This window comes from Hordeum vulgare, chromosome 7H, assembly GCF_904849725.1.
Source record: "Hordeum vulgare subsp. vulgare chromosome 7H, MorexV3_pseudomolecules_assembly, whole genome shotgun sequence".
Lineage (NCBI taxonomy): Eukaryota > Viridiplantae > Streptophyta > Magnoliopsida > Poales > Poaceae > Hordeum > Hordeum vulgare.
In genome coordinates, this window is record NC_058524.1 from 103,079,458 (window position 1) to 103,105,489 (window position 26,032).

The 26,032-nt window shown below is 41.8% G+C and overlaps 1 protein-coding gene across 1 annotated transcript; it reads left to right on the forward strand.

Moving 5' to 3' along the window:
* Window positions 1-20,948: 20,948 nt before the first annotated feature.
* LOC123409717 (glutathione gamma-glutamylcysteinyltransferase 1) lies at window positions 20,949-25,430 on the forward strand. The gene is made up of 6 exons (XM_045102578.1): window positions 20,949-21,507; window positions 21,587-21,750; window positions 22,528-22,579; window positions 22,663-22,890; window positions 23,060-23,566; window positions 24,956-25,430. The coding sequence occupies exons 1-6, from the start codon at window positions 21,037-21,039 to the stop codon at window positions 25,034-25,036; spliced, it is 1,503 nt and encodes a 500-aa protein (XP_044958513.1). The 5' UTR covers window positions 20,949-21,036; the 3' UTR covers window positions 25,037-25,430.
* The last annotated feature ends 602 nt before the right edge of the window (window positions 25,431-26,032 follow it).

Consider the following 26,032-nt stretch of genomic DNA (forward strand, 5'->3'; position numbering starts at 1 on the left):
CCTTTGCCTCACCATTCCTTTGCTTGATGCCGTGATCGATTACATCTTCAGGTTACTTCTCGACACATGTGTCATGATCACCATCAACATTCTGAGCTCTTCCATGCTATCAATCGAATTCATGATGAGAAATACCATCCTTGCCCCTTGATGATTTGTGTTATCATCGACAAACCTTATTGCCTTTCCTCCAACACAAACTTGATCATCTTTGGTGTTGTCCCTTGAGTTCCTTGCTATCCAGCTTATGTTATGTTCTACCTTGGAGTATTACCATCTTATATGTCAAGAATGATATGATAATTGATGCACTTCTTAAGAATTCTTGATATAGTGATACTTCTCGCCATCACCATACATTTCTTGGTCCTCGTGTAGTTTCTAGCCGAAATACCGACAAGTGAACTCTCATGTGTGATTCCGATACTTCTGGCAACCCTATTGCTATGAAGTCAATGATTGATAGTTTCATTCTTTGTGTGTTGGTTATTGACTCACCATTTTAGCATTGTTTGTGCTACTCTGTCCATATTTCCGAGTGCACCCTTCGATCAATGTTTAATTATTAATGTTTCCTAGAGCATACGCCATTATGTCATTTGATCTGACAAATGTTATCTCCTTGATCTTATAATTTTGGAAATTCATCCCTATCAAAATCTTGAGGGATTGTTGCTGAGCCCATCGGCACACCCTCGACTTCTCCATGTTCCACGATGAAGCTCTTGAAGGCATTATCTTTGTGCCTAGCTCATGAAGAATATGGTTGATAAGAGAAATGTTTTCCCAAAGTTCACGTGCATTCTTGCCGTCATGAATATAATAAAGTTTTGTTTCGCTTCCTCTCGGGTCACCCCAAATCATTCACGCATGTGCGAAGTGTTATATGTTTTGAAGATTTGTTGTCTTCACTTCATTTAATTTTTATTAGCACCCCAAGCCACTCAATAATTTTACCAACAAAAGTAAGTTCTTTCATAAAATCTCATCCAAGTGTACACAAGGACTTTGTTATCCTCGAAGATGGTTCCTAAGTCAGAACTCGGTTGCATTCCATTATAAGAATTTCATGTGGGCACGAATGTCTTGACATTGTGTTCATGTGTCTTACATCCAGATCATGATTCAAGACCCGCTCCGTAATTCATATCCTGAGAATATTGCATCATCATTTCGTCAATTTTTGTTGCCCCTTTTTCTTCTCACGCCTCCTAAGCCTGAGGTATCCTGTCACCAATCAGATCTGGATCTCGGGCAGGTATGATGGTTGGAATATTTCCCAATAATTATAACCGTGGTATTTATGTAACCTGGTATGGTGATGTATTGTCTAGCACACCTAGCTGGAGGACCTATTGTTATAGTATCTTGTCCAACAAGATTCACCATTCTTCCATGAGGAAATTGTATGACTAAGTTTTATAAGTTGTTCCTGCTGGATCCCTTGTGTACCCAAAGTTCAACCTTTATCTGATGACCATGTCAATGCTACCTCGAAGCACGAATGTGGTACTTCAATTGTCAACAGGAACATTGGAAGCGCAATGCTAAATTGTTCCTGATCAATTATCCAAACCGTATGGTAAGGGTAAACATCATGATTCTCCTTACCCTTTTATCAAAATGGTTATGTACTTAATGACCTATCATATATACCATACCCTGTTTTCCTCGGAAATGGTATACTCTAATACCCATGTGTGTGAACACATTTTCCTTTCCATTGGTCTGTTTAACCTTTTCTTGTAATCTAACTTATGTGAGTAGTGGTAATTCTGTGCTTTGGTAAAATCCTCGGTCTCACAACTATCAGTAAGACCCTGTTACTATTGTGGATAATATTCTGGTAGCCGGCGGCGGACGAGAACTTTGCCTATTGGTCCGCCTCATTTCAACGAGCAGGAAAATGGTTCTATTCGTCCGCCGCCCTTGGTACCAACGTTGTTGCCAACGTAGCTGACAGACTATCCTCTGACATGTCTTGTTACCAAGACTATGCAAGATGTCACATCTCTGCCTACTCTCAACCCACATGATGGGTCCATAACCCAAAGTTCCACAGGACCGAAACCTGACTCTCCTGTACATCTCCGACTCCAAAGTATCCTTTGCCCTTGGCTTCATGTGAAATTCCCAAGCCATCGTCCAATGGGACGATCTATTCTCGTATCGGACACAATATTTGTTTCGTTGCTCTAAACGCCCCTTTCATATCTGTTTAGGCATCACACAATTGCCTAATCCTTTGAAACCTTTGTACCATCACCTAATATTCCTAATGAATAATGTGAGTTACAACTTGAGGAATAATTCATGTCCACTTTCCTGAGTTTGTCGTTAGATTCCCAACTTTGTGTAGCTACGCTCCTCCAAGGTTTTCCCTATTATCGCATTCGTAGGACGATGAAGATCCCGAAGGAGGGATGAAGACTCCATCAGGTTTACTCGAATCGGAGTAATGAATACTTCACCAAGAAGGGCCAACCTCTTCGAAGACAGAAACAAGGACAAGGACACTTGTTAGAATTTCGTAACCAAACGTTTCCCCCTTAACTCTACCTCTTAATTCTCGGGACGAGAATTTCTTTTAGTGATGGAGAGTTGTGACATCCCCAGATTAAGCTACAATAACCCCTTGTAATTAAGCTACACTAACCAGGAGGATTAAGCTAATCCATTTTTGCCAAACCATGCTTGATCACATTGGAGTCATAAGTCATTTGAATTCCCTAACGATTTTAAAAATGCATTTAAAAAGTGGATTAAATAGTTTTTCAAACCTGAAAACAAAAATCATGGACGAGTTGCAACTATTCTCTAATCATTTATAAATTTGTAACCAACTTTTTAGAAAGTGCTTTGGTGCCTCTAAAACAATTTAACACACGCAAAATTAATTGTTGAATACCTTTTTTGATTTAGGTAAATTTCCAAACACTTTTTAGAATGCCTCAAACTTTTTGGTGGCTCTCCCAATATTGCAAGGCTAATAATTGACCAAGTAGCACAATTACAAAAAGTTATTTTGGTTGTGTTTTTAATTATAATAGTAATAATAATAGTTGAACACAAAGATAAAATAAAAGTGATAAAGGGGCACTCTACCCGTGGGCCTTGAGTTAGCAGAGGAAATCCGAGCCCACCACGACTAGCCTTTTCTATAACCTCTCGCCAGGGTAGGGAGCATAGGCGCCATGGCCGCCCGTGCATGATATGCCGCACGTGGTGACCATCGCGCGTTCGTGGAGCTAGGTTAAGAGCACCCCGCCCCCTTCGCCGAACCCTAACCCTAGGCGCACCCCATCCCCCCTCTCCTCGCTCGCTCCTCCTCCTCCATGCTCGACCGAGCGCTGCCATGGCCTTGCTGTGGTGGGACTCGCGGACACATGTGTCCAGGCGCCCCCTCATTGTGTTCTAGAGCTCCGCGTGCCTCCCCGAGCACTTCCCCCTTCTCGATCCCGACAAACATCTCCGGTCGATCCCCTTGATTCCGACCTTCGCACGCCTCCTCGGGCCTTCCCTGCAACGGTGTGAGCAGCTCCTCGCTGTCCCCTTCCTTCTGCTCTCTCGTAGGCCGCCATAGCTATCTACTGCCGCCATCGAGCTCCGGCTGCTGCCATGGACGATGTTTTTCTTGATCCAGAGCCACTCGGGCATCTCTCGGCCGACCAGTGAGGTCCTGGAGCTCCCCCGCTCGTTTGGACCGTCATAAGCACGAGCCCGAGAAATCACCAAGCAGCACCGCCACTATCGTTGACGCCGGCGATGCCACAGGCTGTCCCAGCTCGCCGCGATGGCCGGAATGGAATGGCGGCAGCACCAACTTATCATAGATGCCCGCGACGCTCGAAATGGTGGTTGTTGCACCATTTCCGAGCCGTGCCGAGGTTCCTGGCCCTCATCTTAGCCTCGCTAGTGCACGCCGCCGCGTTTGGACACTGGTGGGTCACCGACAGGTGGCCCCCCAAGCCATTAGCTACTAACCCCCGGGGCTAAAGAGCCGCTGATCATGGGTCCTCCCACTGTAGCGATTAGTTTAAATACAGATTAAACCTAATGTTAGCCACTCACTACTCGACCCCACCACTATTAATTAATCTTGGATTTAAAATAAACCACACTAATTAGTACAGAAACTCACTGTGGGGCCTCTTCATTGTTCCAGTGGATTAGCCCAGCCGATTCAGCCTGCTGACTCACAAGCAGGCCAACGAGTGAGCCTTTGCTGACTCGGTGTTGACCCAGGTCAAGAGGTCCCACCAGTCGGCCACTGTGTGTGCTGACTGGGTACAATTCTGGGCGCCCCTAGTATTTTACTGTTCTGGATAATTCAGATTTGAAATAAAAAGAATTTTCAGAATATTATTAAAACTTTGAAAATTAATATAAAATAATCTATAAGTCAGATGAAAATAATTTATATATGAAAGTTGATCAAAAATCGAGACGAACCCGGATACGCTGTCTGTTTGTGTGTCACACATCCCTAGCATAGCAAAGATGGAACTGTCCCATCGTTTTTGTCTGTCCGGTAGTAGCAAGAGACCTGGGAAATATCGTGAGATATTTTCCCGATCCGTCTATAACGTGTAGTACTGTGTTAGTTCTTGCCTAGCGCTGCATATAGCCATGGCATGTGTTGTGATGCATTCGATTGCTCCGTTATTTATTATGTTTCCCCTACGTTACTTTGTTTCCGGTAGACCCCGAGACTAATGATGATTCAGTGATCTACTACTGCCGAGTCGAGGATCCGTTTTTGTGTGCAGAGCAACCATGCAAGCAACCCCCCCTGATCATTCCTACATAGCGTATTCTTTCTCCCTCTTGTTTGCATTAGATTTTGCTTCTGTTGTAGTTAGCTCCTATATCTGATGCATAGCGTGTTTTTGATGAACTACTACTTTACTCTACCACACTTTAAACTGCTTAGTATAGGTGGAGCAGTGATCCCCTTTGACCATCAGTCGAGTTGCCCCTACTTTTTCATCATGTCTCGATCTACTAATCGACGAGCCAAGACCCGTCACATCACTCACACCCCCTTAGTTGTACGAAGTTGCAGAGCTACTATCGAGTACCAAGGATGACACCTGGTTACATACTCCGATATTAGCATTGTAATGTAGTTGACCGGCGGTGGTTCTCGGAGGGTGATTCCTCCTTCACCACCTCCGATAACGACTCTGTCATACAACCCATCAAGCGTGGCCCGTCGAGGGTGATTCCTCCCTAGCCACCTTGACGATTACATCGTTCAGAATCCATTGAGGGTGATACCTCAGATCCCTCTGATGTTACAGCCTCACAGTTACTTGACCTTGCTACTGGGAACAGGAAAGATGTGTTGTGGGTGGATTCCCGCGAGAATGTGACGAGACGTGGCCGAGCATTCTAGGCCTTTCCACACATCCTTGAGATTAATTAAAATGCTAATGGTTTGGGTATTTGATCTGAGTTGGTCGGGGGACCTTTTCGCGCTAACCTTCACGTGGGAGAAGTTATGGGTACTCGACATTGTGGTATCAGCCGAAGCTCTTCAGACGTCAGCAATGGAGCGGGCGCGCCCGAGTGGCCCGGATAAGCATCGTTCTTGTATAGGAGGTGCCAGGACTGACATCGGCCACCCTTGCGTCGTGAAGGAGCGCAAAGGGTGATGGGCCCATGTCCCCTGCGTGCTTAGGACTTAGACTTGAGCTTGGTCGTACGCATTTGCGTGTATGATTAGCATTCGATCAAATCGAGGGCATCACGTCCAAGGGAGGAGAGGTGAGGCGGCTAGGGATGGGTGGCCCTCCCACTTGGGTGCCTTGCCACCCAAGTTGGGCTGGCGACGCCCCAAGGAGGAGCACACCCCCACTTCGGCCGAAGTGGGTTGGGGAGAGGGGTTGTGCCCAGCCTCGTGGTGGGCTGCGGTAGCCCCTCTCCTTGGCCCATGAGCCCCCCACAACAATTGTCGGGGCCTCCCGAAACCCCCTTCGGCACTTTGTGAATCCCTCGGTACACCTCGGAACACTTCCGGACTCCGATGACCTTCATCCTATAAATAAATCTTCACCTCCAGACTATTCCGGAGTTCCTCGTCACGTCTGAGATCTCATCCGGGACTCCAAACAACCTTCAGTCACCAACACTATGACTCAATTATGCTTATATCATCGCCGAACCTTAAGTGTGTAGACCTTGCGGGTTCGAGAACTATGCAGACATGACTGAGACACTCTATGGTCAATAACCAATAGCGGGACCTGGATGCCCATATTGGTTCCTACATATTCTACAAAGATCTTCATTAGTTGAACCTCAATGTCAAGGATTCAATCAACCCCGTATGCTATTCCCTTTGTCCATCGGTATGTTACTTGCCCGAGATTCGATCATCGATATATCTATACCTAGCTCAATCTCGTTACCGGCAAGTCTCTTTACTCGTTCCGTAATACAATATCCCGTGACCAGCTCCTTAGTCACATTACTTGCAAGCTCATTGTGATGTTGTATTACCAAGTGTGCCCAAAGATACCTCTCCGTCATACGGAGTGACAAATCCCAGTCTCGATTCACACCAGCCCAACAGACACCCTCCGAGATACCTATAGAGCACCTTTATGGTCTCCCAGTTACGTTGTGACGTTTGATACACACAAGGCATTCCTCCGCTGTCCGGGAGTTGCATGATCTCATGGTCATAGGAACACATACTTGACATGCAGAAAACAGTAGCATTAAACTTACATGATCACATGCTATGCTTATAGATTGGGTCTTGTCCATCACATCATTCTCCTAATGATGTGATCCCGTTATCAAATGACAACTCATGTCTATGGTCAAGAAACCTTGACCATCTTTGATAAACAAACAAGTCCATTAGAGCTTTACTAGGGACAGTGTGTTGTCTATGTATCCACACATATATTTGAGTTTCCAATCAATACAATTCTAGCATGAATAATAAAGGATAATCTTGAACAAAGAAATATAATAACAATTACTTTATTATTGCCTCTGGGGCATATTTCCAACAGTCTCCCAGTTGCACTAGAGTCAGTAATCTAGCTCACACCACTATGTGATTTACATTGTAATGAATCTAACACCCATACAGTTCTGGTGTTGATCATGTTTCGCTCGTGGAAGAGGCTTAGTCAACGAGTGTGCAACATTGAGATTCGTGTGAACTTTGCAAATATTTATGTCCTCATCTTTGATGTAATCGTGGATGGAATTGAGGCGTCGCTTTATGTGTCTGGTCCTCTTGTGAAAGCTCGGTTCCTTGGCTAGAGCAATGGCACGAGTGTTGTCACAGAACAGAGTCATTTGATCCAATGCACTAGGAACAACTCCAATATCTGTCATGAACTTCTTCATCCAGACACCTTATTTAGCCACCTCCGAGGCTGCTATGTACTCCGCTTCGCATGTAGAACCAACTACCATGCTTTGCTTGGAACTGCACCAGCTTACCGCACCCTCATTGAGAATATATACGTATCTGGTTTGCGACTTAGAGTCGTCTGGATCAGTGTGAAAGCTTGCATCGATGTAACCCTTTACGAAGAGCTCTTGATCACCTCCATACCCGAGAAACATTTCCTTAGTCCTTTTCGGGTACTTCAGAACATTCTTGACTGTTGTCCAGTGTTCCATTCCTGGATCACTTTGAAACCTTTCTGCCATACTTATGGCAAGGCTGACATATGATCTTGTGCACAACATTGCATAAATGATAGAGCCTATGGCTGAAGCATAGGGGACGACACTCATCTTTTCTCTATCTTCTGCAGTTACTGGGCATTGAGTCTTACTCAACTTCACACCTTGCAACACATGCAAGAACCCTTTCTTGGACTAATCCATTTTGAACTTCTTCAAAACTTTGTCAAGGTATGTGCTCTGTGAAAGTCCTATTAAGCATCTCGATCTATCTCTATAGATCTTGATGTCTAATATGTAAGTAGCTTCTCCTAGGTCCTTCATTGAAAAACTCTTGTTCAAGTAATCCTTTACGCTTCCCAAAAATTCTATATTGTTTCCAATCAGCAATATGTCATCCACATATAATATTAGAAACGCTATAGAGCTCCCACTCACTTTCTTGTAAATACAAGCTTCTCCATAAACTTGTATAAACCCAAATGCCTTGATCACCTCATCAAAACACTGATTCCAACTTCGAGATGCTTGCACCAGTACATAAATGGATCGCTGGAGCTTGCACACCTTGTTAGCATTCTCTAGATCGATAAAACCTTCCAGTTGCATCATATACAACTCTTCCTTAAGGAAACCGTTAGGGAATGTTGTTTTGACATCCATCTGCCAAATTTCATAATCGAAAAATGCAGCTATTGCTAACATGATTCTAATGGACTTAAGCATCGCTACGGGTGAGAAAGTCTCATCGTAGTCAACTCCTTCAACTTGTTAAAAACCCTTTGCCACAAGTCGAGCTTTATAGACGGTGATATTACCGTCGGCGACCATCTTCTTCTTAAAGAGCCATTTATTCTGAATGTCCTTTTGCGCTTCAGGTAATTCTTCCAAAGTCCACACTTTGTTTTCATACATGGATCCTATCTCGGATTTCATTGTCTCTAACCATTTGTTGGAATCGGGGCCCACCATCGCTTCTCCATAGTTCGTAGGTTCATCGTTGTCCAACAACATGATTGTCAAGATAGGGTTACCGTACCACTCAGGAGCCGTGAGTGCCCTTGTCGACCTACGAGGTTCGATAGCAACTTGATCCGAAGCTATATGATCATCATCATTGGCTTCCTCTTCAACTGATGTATGCTCCACATAAACATCTTTCTGTGCTACGCTACTCTCTGATTGAAGAAAAGGTTCTACAACCTCATCAAGTTCTATCTTCCTCCCACTCAATTCTTTCGAGAGAAGCTCATTGTCAAGAAATGTTCCGTTTTTAGCGACAAACACTTCGCCTTCGGATCTGAGGTAGAAGGTGTACCCAACTGTCTCTTTTGGGTATCCTATGAAGATGCATTTGTCCGCTTTGGGTTCTAGCTTTTCAGGCTGAAGCTTTTTGACATAAGCATCCCATCCCCAAACTTTAAGAAACAACAACTTTGGTTTCTTACCAAACCGCAGTTCATATCGCGTCATCTTAACGGAGTTTGATGGTGCCCTAGTCTAGTAAGGTACGATTACGACGTTCGGACACACCATTGCGCTGTGGTGTTCGAGGAGGAGTCAACTGTGAAACAATTCCACATTGTATTAAGTGAGTGCCAAACTCATAACTCGGATATTCTCCTCCTCGATCCAATCGTAGGAATTTGATCTTCTTGTTATGATGATTCTCCACTTCACTCTGAAATTGCTTGAACTTTTCAAATGTTTCAGACTTGTGTTTCATTAAGTAAATATAACCATATCTACTCAAGTCATCGGTCAAGGTGAGAAAATAACGATATCCAGCCCGCGCCTCAATGCTCATCATACCACACACATCAGTATGTATGATTTCCGATAAGTCACTTGCTCGCTCCATTGTTCCAGAGAACAGAATTTTGGTCATCATGACCATGAGGCATGGTTCACATGTGTCAAGTGATTCAAAATCAAGTGACTCCAAAAGTCCATCAACATGGAGTTTCTTCATGCGCTTTACACCAATATGACCTAAGCGGTAGTGCCACAAGAAAGTGGTACTATGATTATCAACTCTACATCTTTTGGCACCAATGTTATGAACAAGTGTGTCATTACTATCGAGATTCAATAGAAACAAACCCCTCACATTGGGTGCATGACCATAAAAGATATTACTCATATAAATAGAACAACCATTATTCTCTGATTTAAATGAGTAACCGTATCAACAAGATCCAGATATAATGTTCTTGCTTAACGCAGGCACTAAATAACAATTATTCAGGTTCATCACTAATCCCGATGATAACTGAAGTGAGAGCGTGCGGATGGCGATCATATAAAATTGGAACCATTTCACATGCGCATCGTCACTTCATCCTTCACCAACCTTCATCTATTCTGCAATTCCCGTTTTGAGTTGCAAATGTGAGCAACCGAACCCGTATCAAATACCCACGCACTACAATGAGAGTTGGTGAGCTACACATCAATAACATGTATATCATATATACCTTGTTTGGCTTTGGCCGCCTTCTTGTCTGCCAGATACTTGGGTGTCGCGACCCGACTCAAAATGAGTCAAGCCTCTAGGTATCTATGCCATCCTTGGATCAGTATGCTGGCACACATAGCACATCAGTGTATATATCAAAGTGCAAGCACATGTAAATAACGTAAATTTGATATATACCTCAAAATCTCAGCGGAAACAGTCAATGGGAGTGGGATCCCAATAAACACCAAGGACAGGTTGAGTGCAGACCATAACCCTCAATCGTACTCTTACTCGTCGTAGAAGGTATCTGCAACATAAGACGTTGCAGCCATGTAGGTTAGCATATTGAATATGCCGACAAGTCACAAAAGGGTGGGGTGAAAAGTATCATCTATACTATATGCATATATGGCAGGTGGGCAGTAGTTTAAGTTTTTGTGTACAACAAATTTTTCCTCCAACAAGAGAGGGGGTAAAAGCAAAAGTTTACTACATTGTTGGTTGTTAATGAGAGTGTTCCACCAACCATTTCTCATACCGAAGTTATCAATAACACCCACATCATTAAGTTATTTGTGTTGAGAATTCCTGATAGCTTCAGTTCCTTTGGCTCAAGTTGTCCATGACCATGGACACGGCTAATCGATTAGGTTTGACAAATCTACAGAGTTTTGCACACGTTCCCCACAAGATTTGATCGCCTCCATTAAAGTCCTCGCACTTCAGGGTGTTTGATAACCGGATGATCAAAACATGGTCTTCCAAAGGCTTCCCCTGAAACACTGTCGGTGCCCATCCAATCCTACCATTCTTCTACATCTCGTAGCACCGCCCGTCCAGAGTCACCACGATGTCCAACCAAGCCAGAGCCCATAATGACTTGTGGCTGTGTAGATACACCTCGGGTCTTGAAGTATCCATCCATCTCTTCGTGCCTAGGTGAAGCTTTCCGCAAGATGTCATGGCGCTTCCCAAGGCATCCCAGGTCATCCACTCGCTTCCCTAGGGTGCCCATCTGAACCATCCTTCACCCAAAGGTATATTGCATCATGAGGTCTTGAAAGTATTGAAGCCTTCATGTCTTGATTATTAAGTTCTCACAACACTTATGATAACCACTCAACCAAACCCCTTCTACTAGGAGCATAGAAAATTAACGTCCCGACGAAAGTAACAATGGTTTATGAGTGCCTACCACATGATACTACATCAAAAAACAAATTTCCAAGTACCTACTTTGCAAGCACTGGGTGGAGCAGGTTGAACTAATGCAATAAAACCATAGGTAGAAAGATGATCAATGTGAACTTGCCTCGCGAGGATCATGAAGATAAATATCATTCACAGGAAATAAATTGATAGAACTATTCGCCACTCTCCGATGAAAATCTATAAAATCATACATAGTATTCACATAAGCAATCATACTAGCAATCATCCTAACAATCAATAAAAAACAACAAATAGGAGTGTTGCAATAAAAATTAGTAATAAAGAACAAATAAGAATCCAAAAGAAACTACAAAGAAAAAGTATGGAGTCTTCTACTACAACAATCACAAAATAGTTTTTGTCCTAATTAAACTTAACAGCAAAGAAAACACTAAAATTGTAAAATAACAGAAAAAATATATAAAACAACTAAGATAACAAATAGTATTTTTTTCATAAATCTTAATAGCAAAAGGAACTAATTGAAAAGCTTTTCTTAAACTCTTCTTATGAACTAAACAAGGTTAACTTCAATTAAATCAAAAACAATTTTAACTTCAATACAAATTATTTCTTATCTAAACTAAAGTTAAGAGAAGTAAAACTTACAAAACAATATTATTTGACAGTATTTTCAAATAGGAAATCAAACTAGCAATGAAATCAATTTGCAAGTTATTACACAACTAGAATTGATTTCATGCTATCAAATAAAAATAAATAAAATAAAATTTTGTTGTTTTTGAAAAGCTACTGTTAACTAACACAAAACATAATATAACTTGTCACAAGTACAAAATAAAACAAATTAAAACAATTAAAATAAAAGAAATAGCAAAACTCCTAAAAAAGAACTAAAACAAAATCTGTTTTGCTTAAAACCCTAACTTAAAAATATTCTAAAAATTATGAAATTATACCTACTGATAAAAAATATCACTAATGACGAGGAGAAAAAAGAATCAACTCAAAACCTATTTTTAAACTCAAGATATTTTGAAAACAAGATTTGAATCAAATCTATTTGAATTCAAATTTAAAATATTCAAACCTGGTCAAACTTTATATCTACAGAAACTACATAATATTTGTGACATGATGCAAAAACAATCACTTTAAAACAATTAAAAACATAAAAGATATAGCTAAAACAAAATCAGAATCAATTCTATTTTAAAAACTAAAAAGAGAAAAAGAAAAATTCTAAACTATAGAACAGGAGCTACGTGGCCGAATCCTATTGGCTACGGGTCCGCGTGCTTTAGCTAAACTAGCGGATGGACGCAAAATAGAAGAAAATGATTCGGTTAAATAACAAAATAGAAAAATCGGTCGATTCACTTAAAATAAACCGAAGGGATACGGGGGATCTAATCTACACCGTTGATCTAGATCAGACGGTCGAGAACTCATAGAGGCGGGGTGGCGGTGCTCCGGCGATGTCCGACAGCGGATGAGCTTCGGTTTCGACGCGGGTGGCATCTCCGGTGGTCGGGGACGGCATCGGAGGTGACAAGGCGATGGCAGCGGACCTCGTGCGTCCATTGGCGGCCTCGGTGGGGCGCGTGGGCGACGGGGGCGAGCTCCTCGAGCTCCCGGAACTTCAGTGGTAGCGTGGACCTCCAACGAGGTGTAGCGGCAGCACAGAGGCGTGGAGAGGAGGGGATCGGGGGTGGAACGGGGTTCGGAGGGGCTGGGGGTTTTATAGGCGGCCTCGGGAGTGCTCCAAATGGCAAGTGGAAGGAGATCGGAGCTGATCCGGGGCGGCTCTGGAGAGGTAAGGAAGGGAGGAGGAAGAAGGAAGGAGACCGCGCGGGAGGAGGGGTCAGACGGTGGGGCCAGTGCGTCAGCGGGAGAGGGAGAGGCGGCCTGGAGCGGTGGCCGATTCGATCAAGATTCGGATCGGTTTGGAAAAGATTCGGGCCAGATTCGATTGGTGGGCCACACGACGATTTCCTTTTAAAACAATTTCCCTTTTATTTGAAAATAGGAAACTAAAACAAAAAATGGAAAACAAAGATAACTCCAAATATAGGAGTATTATATATCAAAATTATTATTAAAATAAATCTAATAAGATGAACATTTTTCTACGGCCAAAATAAATACTTCAAAAAAATATTTTTTTGAAAATCCCTAAATGGGTTTATTTTATTTTTGCAAATATTTTTCAAATAACCCCTTGGGTTGTATGGCTCAAATAAATTCACAAAAATACCCTGCCATGGAGGGTCATGTCCCTCCTCTCAATATTTTGAATTTTGGCAAGGGAATTTGAATTCATTTAAAACTTCAAATAGGGCCAAGTATTAAATAGAAAATTTTCAATAGTTTTCAATTCCACTTTTCAAATCCTTTATTTTGAAGAAGTCATGTCATCTTCTCTCAATGGTTTGGATTGGATGAAATTGAATTTATAATCAAAAGGGGAAAGTCATTTTATTCCCTCTCATTCAAAAGTTCGAAAAAGTTTCAAATTTCACTCAAATTAAATCACTCAATCAAACAATAAATCAATCTAGTAATTATTATAACATACCAAAATTTGGGATGTTACAAACCTACCACACTTAAAATGAATCTCGTATTCGAGATTCGAAGAGGCTAGAAAGGAAAAGGTTAGGGTTTGGGGTCGTCTAACAAATCCATTCTCCTCCAAAGTGGAGTGCTACCACACTTAAAATGAGAGATACCGGTCCCTCAAATTTTTTAACAATCCTATGGGGTCTTGGCATCTGGCTCTTCACATTCTTCGTACTAACTCCTTTGGTGATGCTCTTCCGTTATATTCATAACGCTTCCCTCAAAATCCGGTGTTCTTTCGTTGATATAAGCTTCTTCCATCACTCGGTCTTCTTAACTGACAAGTCTCGTGACCATTCTAAATAACCTATCGATGATTCTCATGGTGGTCTACCATTTGTGGTTATCCTGAAGTGAGAAGGGTCTTGGCTTCACCGTAAAATTTCCTACGCGTGACAACAATTTCCATGTACATGGGCTTTCATCATACCATTCTAAGGCTTAAACAAAAGCTTCAAAGAACGTCATCTCTCTCTATGGGTAAGTCTCTCATATTTACCATTCCGAATAGCAAGAGAAATGATAAGAGTAAGTCGTCATGGTGGCCAAGCCATGTCGCACTGAAATCATTACCTTGTACAAGGTTTAACGAATCTCGTATTCTATCACTTGGGCATCCTCACAAGCATTGCAGAATTTCTTTTGTCCACGAACGAAGTTTGGATAAATCCATTGATTCTGCAAGCTGAACAAACATCTATAGTTTCTTCACAACTCTCCGTTTTTGGTATCCTCCTAACAAAATGTTTGCTGATCCATCATAGCTTATTCCTTCATGCTCTTGGGGCAACCTTTATGAAAATCTTGGGATGCATCCTTGGTACAGGTTGTATTCCTTAAACAAATTTTCCTTTCCATTGGTCTGTTTATCCTTAGGTATTGGTTCCTCATAATAATTCCTATATTTCATCCTCATTCTATTCTCGAAATTCCAACTTCAAAAGTACTTTGTTACAAATGTTGTCACCCACATAGTTTGATATGGTCCAACATTTGCTTCAATTGTATTTAGTGGATTTGGCTCCTTGGTATGCATGGCACATTATTATTCCTTGGATCCTGTGGTTTTACCGATTCCTACCACACTTCAAATAAAATATACTCATGCCTGCATAGACCATATTTTCTCATATCCTCGAAAATGGTCAAAGATCTTTTTTCATAGAGAAACAACTCATACAATTCAACATAGGAAATCATGACACAATAAATTCCATTGATCCATGAAGTTATTACAATCTCTGAGACTTCCATTACAAAATTCAACTCCATAATCTCATGAAAACAAGGGTGCTTCATGTTACACTTATTGCCATTGACAAAACTTAACTACTCCATTTTAGCTTTCTTCTCCTGTGGACATTTACTAGCATAATGTCTTGTTTCCTTGCAACAAAAACAATTGACTTCTGACATGTCTTGAGGCTTCTTGGTGTTTGCTTTTGCTCCTTGGGTGTCCTGCTTCCATCCTGGGAACATATTGGCATAGTGACCTAAGGTCTTGCATTTAAAACATGGGATATGACTCGGTTCCTTATCTGCGGGGATTTGGCTCTTCCTGGTGTACTTTATCTTCTTTCTGGGCTTCTTCGTTCTGGCCAGCTCTTCTATTCATGTGGATCAAACTCTACTTTTTCTATCGGGAAGTCTCCCAGATACTCATGGCTTTCCTTCGTGCAATCTTGTGAAAAATGTCCTTCTTCTCCACATGAGTAGCAGGCATTAGAAAAAAATCTGGTTAGGCCTTGTCCATCAGGGTCTTCAATATTTTTCCTACATCACAGGTTCTTCTATAATCTTCTTCTTGAGGGTTTCCTCCATTGCTTCTATCTGCTGCTTGACAACTTGTTGCATCTTGGGGTAAATGTGACACTCAGCTCGGTAGTGGGTGGTTCCTTCACACAAGAAACAAGTCACCTGGCTAGTTGGGCATTCCTCTGCTGGGTGATTTTCTTTACAATGAGGGCATCCATCCTTGTGTTCTTCCTGGGTGTGTCCTATTTCTCCATAGATCTTGCATGCACAAGGATTCTTCATCGGGTTATCATAGCACTTTTGAATGAGACGAGATCTTAACAAAGTCTTCTTGAATTCATCCCAATTTTCTGCTCCACTAAATCCTTGTATGGCATGATGCATTTTCCACCAGATAGCAGCACTTTGGGTAAAGTACTGAAGAGTGTGTGGAACCTCATACTTCCTTGAAATCAAACTGCTCCCGAAGTGGTTCTTCATGTTCTGAATCCATATTTCAGCCTCCAGCTGGGTCATTGGTCTAGAGATTACTAGTCCAATTTCATACGCCATCTATTGGGTCCAAGGTTTTGGGGATGATATGGGTAAGAGAGAAAGGGAAAGAGGAAGATACACACAATACAAACAATATTTTTGAGAACAGGTTTTATTTGTGGTTGTCGAAAAACACACACAAATGAAGGCTCACAAATCATCGTATCTAACGTGGGTATGTAACAGAGGTTTGGACTTCTAATGGACATATAAATATTGGAACGCTTCAGGGTCTTCGAATTCTTCGGGTCTTCAAAGTCTTCAATTGGTGCAGCTTCAATTCTTCAAATGCATGGTGAAATCCTCTTTAATTAGAAGTGGGACACAGTTGATCCTTCACGTGGTCAAAGAGGAAAGGGTATTGTCTAAATATTTGAGGTGAGATAGAACATTTGATGAAATCAGAAGAGATGAGAAGTAAAGGATGTTCTTGGAAATAAAGTTTTAGAGAGATCATTTCCTAAGGGATTTCCAGTTTCTATGGTCACGTCCTACAGTCAACATGTGCTCTGTACCATATCTATAGCGACCCGACTCAAAACGAGTCAAGCCTCTGTGTATCTGTGCCATCCCTGGATCAGTATGCTGGCACACACAGTACATCAATGTATATATCAAAGTGCAATCAGATGTAAATAATGTAAAATTGATATATACCTCAAAATCTCAGCGGAAACAATCAATGGGAGTGGGGTCCCAATAAATGCCAACAGCAGGTTGAGTGCATACCGTAACCCTGAATCGTACTCTTACTCGTCGTAGAAGGTATCTGCAAAATAAGACGTTGCAACCGTGTAGGTCAGCATATTGAATATGCCGGCAAGTCACAAAAGGGAGGGGTGAAAAGTATCATCTATACTATATGCATATATGGCAGGTGGGCAGTAGTTTAATTTTTTGCGTAAAGAAAATTTTTCCTACAACAAGAGAGGGGGTAAAAGCAAAAGTTTACTACATTGTTGGTGTTAATTATAGGGTTCCACCAACCATTTCTCATACCCAAGTTATCAATAACACCCACATCATTAAGTTATTTGTGTTGAGAATTCCTGATAGCTTCAGTTCCTTTGGCTCAAGTTGTCCATGACCGTGGACACGACTAATCGATTAGGTTTGAGTACTCTGCAGAGTTTTGCACACGTTCCGCACAAGATTTGATCTTCTCCGTTGAAGTCCTTGCACTTCAGGGTGTTTGAGAACCGGATGATCAAGACATGGTCTTCCAAAGGGTTCCTCTGAGACACTGTCGGTGCCCATCCAATCATACCGTTCTTCTACATCTTGTAGCACCGCCCGTCCAAAGTCACCACGATGTCCAACCAAGCCAGAGCCCATAATGACTTGTGGCTATGAAGGTAAGCCTCGGGTCTTGAAGTATCCATCCATCTCTTCGTGCCTGGGTGATGCTTTCCGCAAGATGTCATGACGCTTCCCCATGCATCCCGGGTCATCCACTGGCTTCCCCAGGGTGCCCATCTGAACCATCCTTCACCCAGAGGTATATTGCATCATGAGGTCTTGAAAGTCTTGAAGTCTTCAGGTCTTGATTATTAAGTTCTCACAACACTCATGATAACCACTCAACCAAACCCCGTCTACTAGGAGCATAGAAAATTAACGTCCCGACCAAAGTAACAAGGGTTTATGAGTGCCTACCACATGATACTACATCAAGAACCAAATTTCCAAGTACCTACTTTGCAAGCACTGGGTGGAGGAGGTTGAACTAATGCAATAAAACCATAGGTAAAAAGATGATCAATGTGAACTTGCGTGGCGACGTTGATGAAGATAAATATCGCTCACAGGACATAACTTGATAGAACTATTCGTCACTCTCCGATGAAAATCTATAAAACCAAACATAGTGTTCACATAATCAATCATACTAGCAATCATCCTAACAATCAATAACAAATAACAAATAAAAGTGATGCAATAAAAATTAGTAAGAAAGAACAAATAAGAATCCAAAAGAAACTACAAAGAAAAAGTATGGAGTCTTCTACTACAACAATCAAAAATAGTTTTTGTCCTAATTAAACATAACAACAAAGAAAACACTAAAATTGTAAAATAAAAGAAAACAAAAATATAAAACAACTAAGATAACAAATAGTATTTTTTCATAAATCTTATTAGCAAAAGGAACTAATTGAAAAGCTTTTCTTAAACTCTTGTTATGAACTAAACAAGTTTAACTTGAATTAAATCAAAAACAATTTCAACTTTAATACAAATTGTTCCTGATCTAAACTAAAGTTAACAAAAGTAAAACTTACAAAACAATATTATTTGAAAGTATTTTTAAATAGGAAATCAAACTAGCAATGAAATCAATTTGCAAGTTATTAGAGAACTAGAATTGATTTCTTGCTATCAAATAAAAATAAAATAAATAAAATTTTGTTGTTGTTGAAAAGCTACTGTTAACTAACACAAAACAAAATATAACTTGTCACAAGTACAAAATAAAACAAATTAAAACAAAAGAAATAGCAAAACTCCTAAAAAGGAACTAAAACAGAATATGTTCTGTTTAAAACCCTAATTTAAAATATTCTAAAAATTCTGAAATTATACCTACTGATAAATAAGATCAGTAGTGACGAGTAGCAAAAAGAATCAATGGGGTTCGGAGGGGCTGGGTGACGGGGGCGAGCTCCTCGAGCTCCCAGAGCTTTGGTGGTGGCGTGGAGCTCCGACGAGGTGTAGCGGCGGCGTGGAGAGGAGGGAGGCGGGGGTGGAACGGGGTTCGGAGGGGCTGGGGGTTTTAGAGGCGGCCTCGGGAGTGCTCCAAATGGCAAGGGGAAGGAGATCACAGCTGATCCGGGGCGACTCCGGCGAGGTAATGAAGGGAGGAGGAACAAGGAAGGAGACCGCACGGGAGGAGGGGTCGGACGGTGGGGCCAGCGCGTCAGCAGGAGAGGCAGAGGCGGCGTGGAGCGGTGGCCGATTCGATCCACAATAAGATCGGCTAGGAAAAGATTCGGGACAAATTCGGTTGGTAGGCCACGCGGCGATTTCCTTTTAAAACATTTTTTTTCCTTTTATTTGAAAACAGGAAACTAAAACATAAAATCGAGGTGGTGAAGGCGTCATCGAGCCGTACGTGTGTTGAACGCGGAGGTGCCGTCCGTTCGGCACTTGATCGGGACGTCCGTGATTGGATCGCAGGACGGATCATGATTGGATCACGGAGACGGTAGACTACATCAACTGCGTTTCTCAACGCTTCCGCTTAACGATCTACAAGGGTATGTAGATGCAATCTCCCTCTCGTAGTTGTTGATGTCTATAGACTGATCTTGATGAGCGTAGTTAATTTTTTGTTTCCCATGTGATGTTCCCTAACAATATGTGGGGTCAGCTGGGGCAGTGTTGGCCGAGTCCAACGGGACAGACGCGCCTCAACCTCCCCATATATGCCTTATATTTGGCTGGATATTAAGGGTGTCGGTCAGCCCCGACGTTTGAGACCAGTTTAAGGTGTTCGTCTGAATCACGTTTTCCTAGCCCGTCATTTGCTGGACCGTTCGCCCGGGCGCATGAGGCGCCCAATCGTAGATGCTCTTATGCCCCCTCCCCCTAGAAATAACAAGACACAAAACATTGCGAAAGACCAAGGGATAAATGTGGCACATATTGCAAGTAATATACCACTACACTATGCTTCCTAGTTTTAAGGTATCACAATCAATTGAGGTCTTCATTTTAGAATTGACTAAAAAATTTCACAAAGAGTTCTATCATTCAATTTATTAGTACACCATGCTTCCTAATTTTGAAGCTCTTGTGATCTATTAAGACATACAATTTAATGCCATGATTTTGACTTGGTAAATCCTTGATTGTGGTAATGAAACCAACTAGCACGTAAAAAAGGTGTCAAAGAAAGACAAAAAGAAAAACTACAGTAGATGTATTTTTTTACAACTTAAAAAATACCACATACAAATAAAACATGTACGACCCTAAGAACATAAACGGTGCAGCAAAGCTTGCATTGCTCTTCTAGTAATAATGATTTTTAGATGACGTAATATTTATGAACTTAGGGTGTAACAAATGTGCAATTAGCCCCATAAAAGGCCATGATTTTCAAAAGATTGAACAATGTTGGGTTCAAACCACAAAATCCAAGTCCCATCTCATTTCGCACCGTTAGGAAAATCGGTTATTGTCTACTCCCTCCGTCCTAAAGTTATTGTCTTTTTTTATCTAAAAATCGATGTATCTAAATATTAATACATAACTAGATACATTTATATCTAGACAAATCAAAGACAATAATTTTAAGACGGGGGAGTACTATTCACGGTTAAGTTTGCCAATCCGTTTCAAGACATCTGAATCACATTTGTGTTTGAAATTTGGTGCCAGGTAGACACATGTTTGGTCAACGTTGCGTACAGAATTTTGCATGAATATTGGAGGCGATCATCATCTATTCCAGCATAGTATAAACCCATTTGCCGGCAACTGCAATTCAGAATTGGCCGCAGCCCGCAGGATATGTACGAATTTCGAAGAATATTATTTTTTTGAGGGGCGAATTTCGAAGAATTGACAGCTACCGGAAGAAGTATGGAAAGAATGTCTACTTTGGCCGAAATTTAAGCATCGAAAAGGAGGAAGTGGCGGAGCACATCACACAACTGGCGGCGGTCGCCGGACCGTCGACAGCGAGGCGCCGACGACGACTCCCAGGTTGAAATCCTATTGAATTTCAGGGGGGGGGGGGGGGCTACAAAAAAGAGGAGAGTCGACAGACAGGTGGCGACATCCGTGCACTTGTAGCAGATCGGCCGGCGGAGGCCAGCAGGCGCGGCGCGATGGAGGTGGCGTCGCTGTACCGGCGGGTGCTGCCGTCGCCGCCGGCGGTGGAGTTCGCGTCGGCGGAGGGGAAGCGGCTGTTCGCGGAGGCGCTGCAGGGCGGGACCATGGAGGGCTTCTTCAACCTCATCTCCTACTTCCAGACGCAGTCGGAGCCGGCCTTCTGCGGCCTCGCCTCCCTCTCCGTCGTGCTCAACGCGCTCGCCATCGACCCGGGCCGGCCGTGGAAGGGGCCCTGGCGCTGGTTCGACGAGTCCATGCTCGACTGCTGCGAGCCCCTCCACAAGGTCAAGGCCGAGGGCATCACCTTCGGCAAGGTCGTCTGCCTCGCCCACTGCGCCGGCGCCAGGGTCCAGTCCTTCCGCGCCGACCAGACCACCATCCACGACTTCCGCGCCCACCTCGCGCGCTGCGCCTCCTCCCAGGACTGCCATCTCATCTCATCCTACCACAGGAGCCCCTTCAAGCAGGTTCGTATGCAATTCCCCATCAGTTAATCCCCTGAAAACTTGATTACATACATGTCTGATGCGGCGTGCGGGGGTGCAGACTGGGACTGGCCATTTCTCGCCCATCGGCGGCTACCACGCCGAGAAAGACATGGCGCTCATCTTGGATGTGGCGCGCTTCAAATACCCTCCTCATTGGGTTCCATTGACGCTTCTCTGGGATGCCATGAACACGACCGATGAAGCAACTGGGCTTCTCAGGGGGTACCTTCTCTTATCCATCTTTCTGTCGATTATTATCACCGTTTCCTTGGTCAACATTGTGCTCCTGTAGATAAGATGATGTTGAATGTGGTTTAGTAGTTTGCTGTCCTGTTACCCTTGCAATCAAACAGGAGATTTGGATTAAGCAGCTGCATTTGGGCTACACTACTGTTCATTGATTATCAGGATACGCCTTGCTGATTTGATCTTGTATTGACACAGATATTCACACGGTTTACTAATAGCTCTTAAAATTCATATTTGGTTTAAGAAAACCATCTTTTCATGGGTGGTATTTTTATATACTTTGATATCATAACAAACTTTGCAACCTGCCCAATGGTCTATAGTTTCATTTTTATTAGATTCTGGGGATATGTTATTGCAGGGAGCATCTTGGTTTATTCAGTTGCAATTGCTTAGTCCATTTCCTTTTTACCTTCTTGACTGGCTCGACATATTCATGGGGAAAGACTGGGTGTTTGCTCTAACTCTTTGCTACTTGAGGTGCCTGATTGTTTTGGTTCTGATGTAATGCTATGATAGTTGTACTTTGGTAAGTCTTACAACTAGCTGCATTGTATTGTTTGTCTGTGTAGAGTCGTAGACCTTGACATCACATTAGACATGTTTTATCTCATGTACATTCAGATCTTTTCAGGTAGCCTATGAAATTGCATTGCTGTGCCAGTTCTTCCATAAGGAAATTCAAAAATATATTACGAAATTGCAGTGTTGCATGCCACCTTATGATGATGTTGTCTTCGTATTTGATAGGTTCATGCTTGTATCAAGACGCAGTTCAGCTCCTTCATTGCTCTACACAGTGGTAAACATGTCATTGCTATGCTGCATCAAATGCAAATTGACAACTTCATTTCTCCTTTTCTCATTGCTTCCAATTTTGTGAAGAGTTGCGGCGATGGAAGTTGGAAAAGCATGGCAAAGTATTGTGTGGAAGATGTACCCAATCTACTGAAGGATGAGGGTCTAGACAATGTTACAACACTTCTGTCCCGCCTAGTGGAATCTCTCCCAGCCAATGCTGGAGATTTGATCAAATGTGTCATTGAAGTTAGGAGAAAAGAGGAAGGTGGATCAAGCTTGAGCAACGAGGAGAAAGAAAGGCTTGCTTTGAAGGTCAGTTTCCTTTTGCTTTGATGATGCTGATTTATTCTTAGGGTGTGTTTGATAGCATGCATGAAGGGTGCATGGCCTTGAAAGTTCTCTATCCAACCCACTTTTGCTTCTTTGGTAGATTTACTGTTTCCCCCTTACATAACACACCATATACTCTGTTAATTTTCAGGAAAAAGTATTACAGCAAATCCGTGATACTGATCTTTTCAGAATAGTTCACGAACTGCAATATCCCAAGGGGCTATGTGATAGTTGCTCGTTTTCAAGAGATGAAGACTCGCTTGCCCAGATTGCAGCCACTGTATGCTGTCAAGGAGCTGCATTCCTATCTGGCAACCTTGTATCTAGAGATGGGTTCTGCTGCCGAGAAACATGTATCAAATGTATACAAGCAAATGGTGATGGACTAAAGACTGTTATCTCAGGCACCGTGGTATCTAAAGGGAATGAACAGGGTGTTGATTTGCTATTACCAACTTCTTCATCGGAAACAAGCTTATGCAATTCAAACTTGAGGAGCAAGATTGTCAAGTATCCATCAAGCACAGATGTTCTAACTGTCCTATTGCTGGTTTTACAGCCTAACACATGGCTTGGCATAAAAGACGAGAAAGTGAAAGCTGAATTCCAGAGTCTTGTTTCAACAGACAACCTTCCTGATCTTCTTAAACAGGAGGTGTGTTGATTCAGTCCAAGTATCTTATGTATCTATTTACCTTTGCTCCTTAGCAACATGCTTTCAATTTATTTTTTCTTCTGCAAACCATATAAAGCTTTGTGCTAAATGGATCAGTAATTCAGTATTCTATTAATACCCAGTAGGAAACCTGAGACAGGCATCCGGTACCTGTTACGAGCACCACCAACGACAAACAAATAAAAAGCGCAAATGAATCTTTTTTATCCTCTTCACACTATTAAGTTAATCTTATGTACTTCCTGTATTAAGTGTGGTAGTCTGGGACTCTGAGATATAGTTTTGACTTTCTGTTGTATTGGGGGTGTCTTAGGCAGTGGTAGTCTGGGATATATTGCAAGTTTTGACCGAAAGTGTCCTTCTGCTCCTGAGCTCAAATGAGGTCGGTGAAAAGTAAAATCAAAAACAAATATTTTTTTTAAAAATCTGATTTATTTTGTCACAAACATTTACAAAAGTTTTTAGTGCTTGCAAAAATTCGTTATGGAATCACATTCCTGTAAGGCGTGGCAAAAAAAGACAAAATCAGTGCTTCAAAATGCTTTTGAAAATAGCATTTTCAGAGTATTGATTTTCTTTATTTTTTTGTCATGCCTTCTAGGAATGTGATTACATGACGAATTTTTGCAAGCACTCGAAACGATGAATTGCTCACAGTTTGCACAACCTATTCTAAGTTATTTTTGTTTTCCTGAATGGATTTTTGTTCTAGGTGCATTATTTTTTGTCTTCTATATAAATTTATCTTCCCACATTGCGCTTTGAGCCTGCTTATTCGTACAGATGCAGAAATTAGTCTACAATGCCGCCGTATAGGATGGATATTCTAACTTGTGGCATGTTTACATATAAATTCAGAGCTGACTTGTTTATCAAACTGTTTTGGGCACATATGTGAGTAAGATACCTAAAAGAAAAGGTGAGATATAGGGTAAGGATAGAAAAATCGGATCTATTATCGCAGCAAGTCAGTAGCCGGTAACCAGAGTGGTTACCAGTGGGTTACTGTCTTTATGTATTTTCGTCTTCAATGTCTGTGCTCCTTTGGTGATTCATGAGCGTTAACATCAAGGTTTCATTTAGGCTGGTGTTAGAACACCCGTTTGCAGACTGATATTTATTTACCAGCCCAGCTGATACCACAAAATCTTGAGACCAGTATATCTCTCCAAAAGCAGACTGCTATTTTAATCGTTTTTGTACATGTTTTCATGCAATGCACAAGCCTTCATTCCATGGGACAAATCCATTCCCATGAGAATTTTTTTAATTCATTTATCATGTACTGTTGCTTCATCTTTTTCCAAATGGGCCCCAAAAGCCTATTTATGCATTCTACGTGCTGTAACTAGATTGTCTTGTTAACAGATACTGCATCTGAGGCGGCAGCTCCATTATTTGGCGGGCTGTAAAGGACAGGAGTCATGTCAAGAGCCTCCATCTCCTTAGTGATGGTGCCGCGACAATCTGCTGACATGATTAGGAGAGGAGGCCCTTGGAGATCCCGCGAGCATACTATTGAGGCAAAATTATATGATTCAATAAACAGACTTACTTCGTGAGGTAGCAGGACATGCTAAGGATCAAGTAATATGATTTTGAGAGAGTATTGGAGCCAAGATAGCTGGTAACATCCTGGTTTTGGTGCACTATATATGTAAATTCTTTTGTGTTTATATAATTTTCTTGGACTGTGTATCCATTTGGTTCCATTAACCATGGACACCGAGATTTCACTGAACTAGTAAAACACCTGTCAGCCGACCTGCTTTTGTGCGAAACTGATCGATTCGCAAGAAGAAAATTTGTACAAATAATAAAATAGATTGAAATGAAACTTAAATTGGTATTCACAATAGATATGTTATTTGGTATTCCCTCCGTCCCAAAATTCTTGTCTTAAATTTGTCTAGAAATGAATTTATCTAAATACTCCCTCCGTCCCAAAATTATTGTCTTTGTTTTGTCTAGATATGAATGTATCTAGTCATGTGTTAGTATTTAGATACATCCATTTCTAGACAAACATAAGACAAGAATTTTGGGACGGAGGGAGTACTAAAATGTGACTAGATACATTCATGTCTAGACAAATCTAAGACAAGAATTTTGAGACGGAGGGAGTATGCAATTGTCAGACCAAGTCTGCATTGATCATTATTAGCCGGCCACAGGACAGTGAGTGTTGGTAAAAAAACAACATCAAATACTCCCTCCATTCACAAATACAAGATGTTCTAACTTTTCTTTGAATATACACACAATTTAGTATGTTTGTTCATCCATTTCAGTCCGTACGTAGTTTATATTAAAATATCTAAAACATCTTAGATTTATGAACAGAGGGAGTATTCGTTGAGTATAGTGATAATATTAAAATTTGTAGCCACTCTATCTCGGCTACTTGGAGTGCAAGTCCTTGTTCCTCTGCGTTGACTTGTAGCG

Bases quoted from the DNA above. Each gene is read 5' to 3' on its own strand.
- LOC123409717 (XM_045102578.1), top strand. From the start codon at position 21,037: ATGGAGGTGGCGTCGCTGTACCGGCGGGTGCTGCCGTCGCCGCCGGCG. The intron at 21,751-22,527 runs GTACCTTCTCTT...CGTATTTGATAG, and splicing joins GCAACTGGGCTTCTCAGGGG to GTTCATGCTTGTATCAAGAC. The intron at 22,580-22,662 runs GTAAACATGTCA...AATTTTGTGAAG, and splicing joins CTTCATTGCTCTACACAGTG to AGTTGCGGCGATGGAAGTTG.